This window comes from Asparagus officinalis, chromosome 1 (assembly GCF_001876935.1).
Source record: "Asparagus officinalis chromosome 1, Aspof.V1, whole genome shotgun sequence".
NCBI classification, from domain to species: domain Eukaryota; kingdom Viridiplantae; phylum Streptophyta; class Magnoliopsida; order Asparagales; family Asparagaceae; genus Asparagus; species Asparagus officinalis.
Window position 1 is genome coordinate 116,543,897 of NC_033794.1, and position 9,628 is coordinate 116,553,524.

The 9,628-nt window shown below is 35.4% G+C and overlaps 1 protein-coding gene across 5 annotated transcripts in view; it reads right to left on the reverse strand.

Moving 5' to 3' along the window:
- The window catches only part of LOC109829140 (ATG8-interacting protein 1), an 11,814-nt gene continuing 2,522 nt past the window's right edge, over positions 337–9,628 (reverse strand). For all 5 annotated transcript variants that reach the window (XM_020396261.1, XM_020396262.1, XM_020396258.1 and 2 more), the window contains exon 4: positions 337–763. In XM_020396261.1, coding sequence (XP_020251850.1) covers positions 701–763 — 63 coding nt within the window. In that variant the 3' untranslated portion in view covers positions 337–700. The remainder of the gene's footprint in view (positions 764–9,628) is intronic.

Genomic DNA, 9,628 nt, shown 5'->3' on the forward strand with positions numbered 1-9,628 from the left:
TCTCAGAACGATCAGCGACTTGACGGACCGTTTCCGAACTTTTAGAGTTAAAAGGATTTCACCATACGATTTCAACCGCAACATATGTTTATTTCTACAACGTTGCTGTTTGGCTCGTGGCCGCTCAGCGATCAGCACGCAAGAGAGAAACAGGCGGTGGGACCCACCTGTGGGGGTCCAAGGTGGGCCCCACCCCTGTTTACTCTCTTGCGTGCTGCCCGCCGAGCCTGGGCGGCGAGCCAAACAGCACTATGGATTATGTCAGCCAAACAACTCTAAGCTTGTCACTAGTGAAAATATACAGCGTAACGCGTTTTAATTATCATGGATCACATATTTGCTGCCCCATGAAAGCTTTTCTAAAAAGCAACATAGTTTACAAGTGGAAAACACCTTATTCACTCACAATCAATGTGAAAGCCACATAAAACTTTACCACATCAAACGTGACTCCAATCTTTTCTCAACATTTTAGGCTCGAACATTATTATAATCAAGTTCCAGCGGTAAACTAGATATACAATATAACATGAAAGTAGGTCTCAACCAAGAGTTTGTAAGTTTCTCAAACGCTCCATATCACAAGGGATACGCTTATAAAAGTTTAACACCGCCAACCAGCTTCTCTCAATTAAATTCTGTGATAGCTGCCATAAGCATCTTCATCATTATCGTCATCATCTTCATCATTATCACCAATTCAACGGCTGCTGATGATGATATTTTTGAGCCGTCCTAGGGGCGCCATTGCACCTTTCGTCTTCTGTTACGGTAATCAACAAATGAGAAGCAACAAAAATCACAGCTTCAACATAAAACAGAATCAGAACATGATATGATCAAGGGTTAGCGGCGGGATAGACCGTGTGTACTATAGCCTAAATGCGGATAGACAGACCCCTGTAGTCCTATTTGAATGGATAGATCCCCTGTAGTCCTATTTGAATGGACAGATCCCCTTAGTGAACTCTTTAAATAGTTTGTAATTTCAAAGAAAGGATTACTTGTGAATGGACCCCATGTACTACCACCAGATTGTGAATAGCCCCCCTATAGTTCTATTTGTAGCGAATAGACCCCCCATAGTATTGGCGTAGGTGCGAATACTCCCCTTAGTGAACTTTTTCGACTCTCTTAAAAGTCAAAAAAAAATTAGTAATTGAGGGTCTATCCTTACCAATAGAACAGGGGTCCACCCACCTCCTTAAACCTTTTTAACAAATTTAAGAGTAAGAAAATTCACTCAAGGGGCCTATTCGTAAAAATAAAACTGCAAAGAGTCTATTCATAATTCAGTGATACTACAAGGGATATGTTCGCAATTGACCCTAAAAGAATCACTTTGGGGTTCTATCCGCACTTGGGGAAATAGTGCAGGGGATCTATCCCCACCAATTAAACTGCAGGGGGCGGGGTCTATTCGCAATCGAGGGTCTATCCACAGTTAACCCTATGACGAAACTGCTTGCGAAAAGTTTAACTAGCCAAATAGATAAGGTAAATTTGCCAAAGTGAATTGTCCTAAACTTTTCCTTAATATATTTAGTATTTACTCCATTGATATGCATAAGAAATATAGAGAGTAAAGGAGGGTTGAATGGTTGATATGTCTCTCCATGCATTTCGCTGGTGTATTGCACATGGGGCCAGCATCCAGACCGCTACAACCTAAATCACCATACCTAGACCATCGTCGATGGCTTAGATTTGTATCATCTCAGCAACATACTAGCCAACAATATAGATGGACACACAATGGATATTGGTTATTTACAAAACTAATGAACATCGATAAAAGACCTTTTATAAAAAGAAAGGATGGTTGGTCACTTGCATGGACTGGGGAAGTTACATAATTAGTTCTATATGTTAATTTTCTTATACAAACCGTCCAAAAAACATCTTGAGAGAAAATAAATCAACTGAAGACTCCATTAAAGTGTGAAACTAGTAAAATTTCTGTAAAGAGCAAGAAGAAAAGATGCAAATCAACTAGCACTTTGAAACCATTACGGCCCCTTTTGTGGCTGAAACTTCCAAATGTATGCAACTTCATCGCTTCTTTCAACAACACCTAATTGTTTTGTCGACCATTTTACTATTATTAAGGTCTTTCCTATATGTGGCTTAAATATACATATGCCTAAAAGATCATAATTGGCCCTTGTGGATGCTTGCGAGCATTTGTAATGGTATGGGAATCAAAATCTTCAACTTATTATAAATGTCAGGGGAAAAAAATAATTGAAAGAAAGACTAAAACAAGAAGACAATTATAATAAGTAATTAAGCACCTTAGCTGCAGACAAACACCCCCCAGTGTCAACTTTCAAGTACACCAAACTTTTGTCAATTACTACACAAGGACGAATATCGTGCATTTAATATAGAAACAACCAACAATGCCCAATCAATTAGGATCTCTACCAAAAAAGACTATGAATCAGAAGTGAAGTTCAAAAACCCCAAAACCCACCCCCAAAAAGTAAGTATAACAGTAATAAAAATAAAATAACTGCAGGTTTCACTCGGGTTGCTCCGTATGCTGCAATTATAGATGCAGCAAATGTTGTGCAATATTGTTGCAATTATAGATGCAGCAAATGTTGTGCAATATTGTTGCAGGAAATTAGCTTCAAATCAGTCATTTGGTTATCTGCACTTTTGTTGTGAGAGTTATATTTCCATATGTAAGTCAGTGTAGAGTAGTCGTAAAAGCTGTTGGATTGGCATCTTTTATTGCAATAAATGTACAGTTTACTAGCAGTTCAATTTTCCTCAAGTTGTGTTACTAACAAAGTAACAAAGATAACCTGCTGGTTCTGCAATCTCTACCACTGCTAACCTAAAATTCTAATTCACAACCTCCCTCGTCATTGCCACTAGTTCTTTACTTTACCTCTTCCTCCTTCCAATCCCACACCCCATTCTCTTCTCACCCAACACCCTTAGGGTGCCACCATCTCCATCTCCCATCCACTACCTCTTTCTCAAATGGTACACAAAAAACAATGATGAATGTGAGGGTAAATAGCAGATAACCCACTAGTCCATACCTTCAGTAGCACTCATCAACCCTCAACTCATTTACTAGCACTTATCTCTCCTTATCTTATGAGGAAGAGGGGAATAATCTGAAACTTACTCCTTCTCAAAATGCCAATATAGGGGCTATAAATGCCAATAAATTGCATGATCATCACATTTGTGAAAGATTACTACTAGTTGGTAAACAAAGAAATATCATTTCAAATTCCTCCTTGTAGATCAAAGAGGGAGGTAAAAGAGGTAAAGTCAGAAAATAGGTTGTAGGCTTGTAGCTAGGGGTGTCCATTTGGACCCAAGGCCCGGGCCCGGGTTTGGACCAGAAACCCGGGTTCTGGCCCCACGTACGGGCCTCCTCGTCGGCGCTCGACCCAGCCCAGCCGTAAAAACGGTCGGGCTAGGTTAGCCGGGCCGGCCCATGGTCCGGCCCGAATGCAACGGTCACTTACGTGACTGTTACAGGGCAAATGCCAGCCCGAACCGACAAAAACAGTCACATAAGTGATCGTTTTTTGCCACAACGGTCAAAATTTGACCATTGTGACCGTTTTGACTCACAAAACGGTCAAAAAACAATAAAAATAAGGGTATTTTGATCATTTGTCTAAGGGTTGTCTCTATAAATAGAGGGTGTTTTCATTTGTTTTCCTCATCCAAAACTCATCTACTTCTCTGAGTTCTCTCTAATACTCTCTTATACACTCTTATACGCTCTTATACTCTCTTATACTCTCTAATAATCGCTTTAGCTCTCTAATTCTTCAATCAAATGGCTTCCGGATCTGATTATAAAGAGCAAAAGCCAACTCCGGAAATGAGTCCTCCTACTACAGCTATTCATCCTACTCCTACCGATATTGATCCCGAATCCGGTGGTGACGATTCTACACCAAGAGCTCCTAAAAGGCTGAGATCTTATGTGTGGAATTTTTTCGAAAAGATAAACGTCACCAGGGATGAACACGGTAAGCTTCTCACCCAAAAGGCTAAGTGTGTGTTATGCAGCCATATATTCTAAGCTCATCATAAGAGCGGCATCAACCACCTCAAACGTCATTTAGATAAACACAACAAATGTCAGTCCTCTCAAGGTGATATCCGACAATCTATGCTCTCCCAATCCTCATCTTCTGGAAGCACTGTTTTAAATATCGACCGATAATCGATATTATCGGCCGAGTTATCGGATTTGGGAGCTCTCCGCTAGGATAAATTGGATTTTTAATCGGTTATCGTTTTTGTAGGTTTATCGGCGATTTATCGGCGTTATCGGCACTTATCGGCCGATAAGTAAGAATTTTTTATCGGGATTATCGGGATTATCGGCCCATTTTGACTAACATTATATTTTTTCAAGGCTATGATGCAAGTTTCGCTTTCTACAATTTGTTAGTGATTCTAAACATGATGATTTATATTTTGGTATGTTTATATTTCATTAAGCATGATTAGATTATATTTTTTAATTGTTATATTATATATACACATCATCCAGTATATCACTCCGATAAATACTACTTATCCCCGATATATCCCCGATTTCCGCTATCCGATAAGGATTTTGGCCGTCCGATAAATCCCCGATAACCGATATTTAAAACCTTGTCTGGAAGTCTAGGTAGTTGGAATTATGACGCAGCCTGAGCCAAGAAATACGTCATCAGGTTTATCATTCATAAAAATCTTCCTTTTAAATTAGTAGAAGATGATGAATTTAAAGATTTATTTATAGAAGGTTTTTTACCCCGCATTTAAAAAAAAATCTCGTCAAACTTGTCAACGTGATATTTTAAAATATTATCAGGAGAAACAAGGAAAAATAATTTCTTATTTTTAAAGTTTAAACAGTAAATTTTCTTTAACTTCTGATATTTGGACATCGAAAGCACAAACTGGTTATTTATGTATCACAACACACTGGATTGATAAAAATTAGCAAATATTTAAAAGATTTATTTCCTTTATTGCATTTGAAGAGTCACATACTGGTATTAATGTTACAAATTTAATAATTAAAGAACTTTTAAAATTAAAAATTTTAGAAAGAATATTTTTCTCTTTCACTAGATAACGCAAGTAGTAATAATGTAGCTGTTGATTTTATCAAAACATCTCTGTCATTGCCATGTAATGATGATCTTTTTCATCATAGATGTATCTGTCATATTTTAAATTTAATTGTTCAAAGTGCATTTAGTGAAATTAAACCTATGATAGAAAATATTAGGTCAGTAACTTATGCTCATAATGCTTCTGAACAAAGAATTAGAAGATGGAAATAATTCTGTAAAAAAAATATAAAACCCAGACTAATTTCAAAAGATGTTGATCATAAGTGGAATTCCACCTATGCAATGTTAAGTATAGCATTAGAATATAAAAAAGTTTATAAATGATTTTATTGCTTTTTATACTTCTAGTTCTAGCTCTGGTAGCATGTATGGAATAACTGAAGATAAATGGACAGTTATAAGTAATTTAAAAGAGATGTTATAAGTTTTTTATGACGTTACAATGTTATTATCTGGCTGTTATTATCCAACCATTACTTTAGCTGCTTTACAAATTTTAAATATTCAAAAAAATTTAATAAATATAGTATGGATGATTATTTTGGAAATATAATTTTTCAAATGAAAAGTAAATTTAATAAATATTTTAGGCATATTCCTCTAATTTTTGGTTTGGGGGTTCTTAATTATCCGTGTTTGAAGGATATTGCCCTTAGAAGTTTGTTAAATTTCTTGTATGGTGGACAGATTATAGACATTGATATTGGTCAAACCATTACTGCTACTACTCATCATAATACTATTAGAAATTATTTTTAAAGATTATATGATGAGTACGCAGCTAAATATGGTGTAGCTACACATCAGTCTATAGCTTCGGCTTCTTCGAGCTCAAGTCGGGGTAAAAGTGTAAGTTTTGATAGATATGCAATGGTAGCTGAGCTAACTAATAGATCTGGACTTGGATCATCATTGGAGGTTTCTGAAATTGATCAATATTTAACTGCATCTTTAGTTAAATATCAAAATAATAGTTTAGATATTTTGCAATGGTGGGAAGTATATAAAACAGTTTCATATCCTGTACTTTTCATCATGGTTTGTGATTTACTAACAGTCCAGGTTTTCACGGTAGCTTCGGAATCCGTCTTCAGCACAGCCGGACGTTTGATCGATGACCATATGACATCGTTAGATCCGTATACTGTTTAGACGATGATGTGCTTACAAGATTGGTGGGGGTGCAAGAAGAGAACGCAAGGAATTGATCGAATGGCTAATATTAAAGATAAATTTTAAGAGTTGGGAGTAGCAGATAGATATAAAGAGTAAACAATATTCATCAAATCGTAATTTTTATTTCTTAGCTAAAAATTTATAATAAATTATTTTGAAAATAGTTACAAATGATAGTGATATATGTGAGTAGGTGCCAACCTAGTTGGGATGTACACATCTATTGTGATGCGACGAATTCGAAAATAAATTTATAATTGTAAAAGATTTACTGATTATTAATAAAAAAGTTATTTTTATCATTTTAATTTTTATAATTTTTTATATTTGTAATTTATGTAATTTCAAGTGATTAATAATATTATTGTTTTTTATTAAAATTTTGTGTAATTTTTTATGTATTATTGAAAATTTAAAGAGAGAAAAAATTTGAAAAACAAAAAAAAACAGGCCGGGGTGGGCCCGCTCCCGCCCGACCCGACCCGTTTGGACACCCCTACTTGTAGCAACATGAGAGCAACTAAAGAAAAACAACGAAGTACATTGAATAGTGTCAAGATCATTAAAGGAATATCGGAATGTTCATGCATTCTCACTATACACTGAGCCAACATACAAAGGTATATACATGATAATGGTAGAAGTGCCGACACAAGTTGCTCCCGAGTCAACATGTTTTTTCCCTCTGCCAGATTTACATGGTAGAGGGAATTCAGTTTGGGGCTGCTTCCCTTGCAAGTTTTGGGGATTTTGCGCAACCCAAAATTTAGGGGTCGTGAAATTTACCATTGATGGTAACGCGTCGTTTGGTACGCGGGAATGGGTGGTAATGGAATGCTCATTCCTGTTTTTCATCCATGCATACCAAACATAACACACTTTTAGAAGTTAGAATATGACCATTCTCACTTCTCCTTCATTCCCATTAAAGTGGGAATGAACATTCCCAATGAGATGGTACGGAATGAGCATTCCCACTTAAATGGGAATAAAAAATTTGCAATAATATCTTGATTGTTTATTAATTACACATACCAAAGTATAAAAGATTGTCATTCGACAGTCCCATTCCATTCTCTGATTGCATCCAAATGTGAGAATCTGAATTAGCATTCCATTCCCACATCTATCCCATTCCATTCATATCTTCATTCCATTATCACTTGACTTCATTCTCGTGTACCAAATGAGGCGTAATAGTGTATATATATTCAAGTACATAGCCGTAAAATTGTCTAGATCATGTCGTGTGCGAAGCATGTGACAACTTAAACCAAACTGCCATCAGCCATGTTATTTTAGTGAGATAAGTTAAGAGAGTTTCCTATATTTATAAAGTCCGGCGGGGTTTTATGAAAAATACCCCAAAGTTCTGGAGATTTTGTGAAATTTATCCAAAATATCCAAGACAGATAAGCCATAAAACCAAGGGCTTCCTTTCAGCCTACGACTTTTGATCAGACCAGAGATAATGTTAGACAAATGAAACTTAATATCACCAACACAATCACAACCAAACATTATGATGAACCTTACATTAGGCTACTTAAAAACATTATTTCTATGACGAGCCTGGGCCCTGTGCTCAATAGAACTAACACATCATTCTATCACAGATACCATGTTCAAAGGTTATAGTAAATACTAAAAAAAAAATTTGAAACACTTAAACATAAAGTCATAGCTTTGATTGTATGAGTACTTGTGACTTCTTTTATGTCTATGGAAGTGAACTCAATAACTGGAGGCCCATGTAAAACTAGAAAAATGCTCACAATTATGCATGTTAATTCAATTCACTAGATTAAGAGCATGTAGAAATAAGAAAAGAATATCAATATGCCATAAGGATTTCAGCTTTGTTAATGCAAAGTGTTAATCATAATAAAGTCAGGATTTTGTGTATTCCATAAAACTATAGAATAAATATAATTTCCTATTTCATGTTCTGCTTGTTTTTTACATCTACTTTCAATTAAAACTAATATGACGTGTAAGCCCCACTTAATCTTACAAGTCTATTACAGATCAGAAATTATTTGTACAGCAAACATATCAAAAGGAATATATAAAGTTTCCTAATGAAATTTGTTCATTCTGTAGAATTAGTACTATTTTAAAATAAAAATAAACCTGATGTAGAAAACAAACACAATCAAACATACAACATCCCCACTTCCCCATAGCACATGCACTTCTAGCCCAATAAATAAATCAGAAAAACAAAGTTTCTTCACCAACAATACAAAACTCTTGACACAAAAAGATGGCCATGTGTAAGTATTCATAAGATTGCAAACATATGAGCACATGAGCTAAGACATTCACAGATCTATTATCTATACGTGCTACAAAATATGCATGACTTCCATATGGCAACTTGAATAACTCAAAATCCCCTGAATGTGTAACAAAAGAAAGAAAAAAGAAAGCATTAACCGAAATCATACCTCCAACCTCCTCATGAACATACATAAAATGATTTCCTGAAAAAGATATATGTTGCAGCAAGATGTTGTCCATTCAAGTATAGCAACACATTATGGAAAGTCTATCCCTGCATCAATTCCCTATAGTGAAGTACTGGTGATTCCAACTGATTGGTAAGAATTTTTTTTTTACTTCAATTTTCATATAAATTGCTCAAATTTAATGAAAAGTTATTCGATACGAAAAACAACTCTACAATCTACATTTTGTGTAGATTGCTATGCGTTATGATGGATGAATGAACACAACTGCTAATAATATAATGCACAGTACACAATATCTAGAGTCATTTTTTATATTAAATAATTTTTTATTGGAATTTGAACAATTCATGTAAAATACACGTCAAAAAGATTTTTTTTATTACCAATCAGTTGAAGTCACTCGTTCTTTATCATAGGGACTTGGTCTGAGAAGAAAATTTACATATCATGTCGCGTTAGACTTGAATTGACAACTTCTTTTGTCATCATTTGTCTTTTAGAAAATCGTCATATGTATCTTCTGGTTGTATGTATCTTCTGGAGGAGGTTGGAGCAATGATTTTGATTAGTGTTTTCTTTTTTCTTTTCTTAGCAGAAGGGGATTTTAAGTTCTTCATACTTCAATATGGAAGACGAACATATCTTGCAGCCCACCTAAAGTCACACGTATCTGGTAGCCCATATAAAGTCACACAAAACGTGTCATACGAGACTTGAACTGACAACTTCTCTCATCAACCTTTCTCTCTCTCAATTCACCAGTCATCTTTTTTTACAATGCAGTATTGGTTTATCGACCCTCTCTGAAGAAACATCAAGTTCCCCTCTAAAAATTCTACATCTCTTCACAATCAACATCGG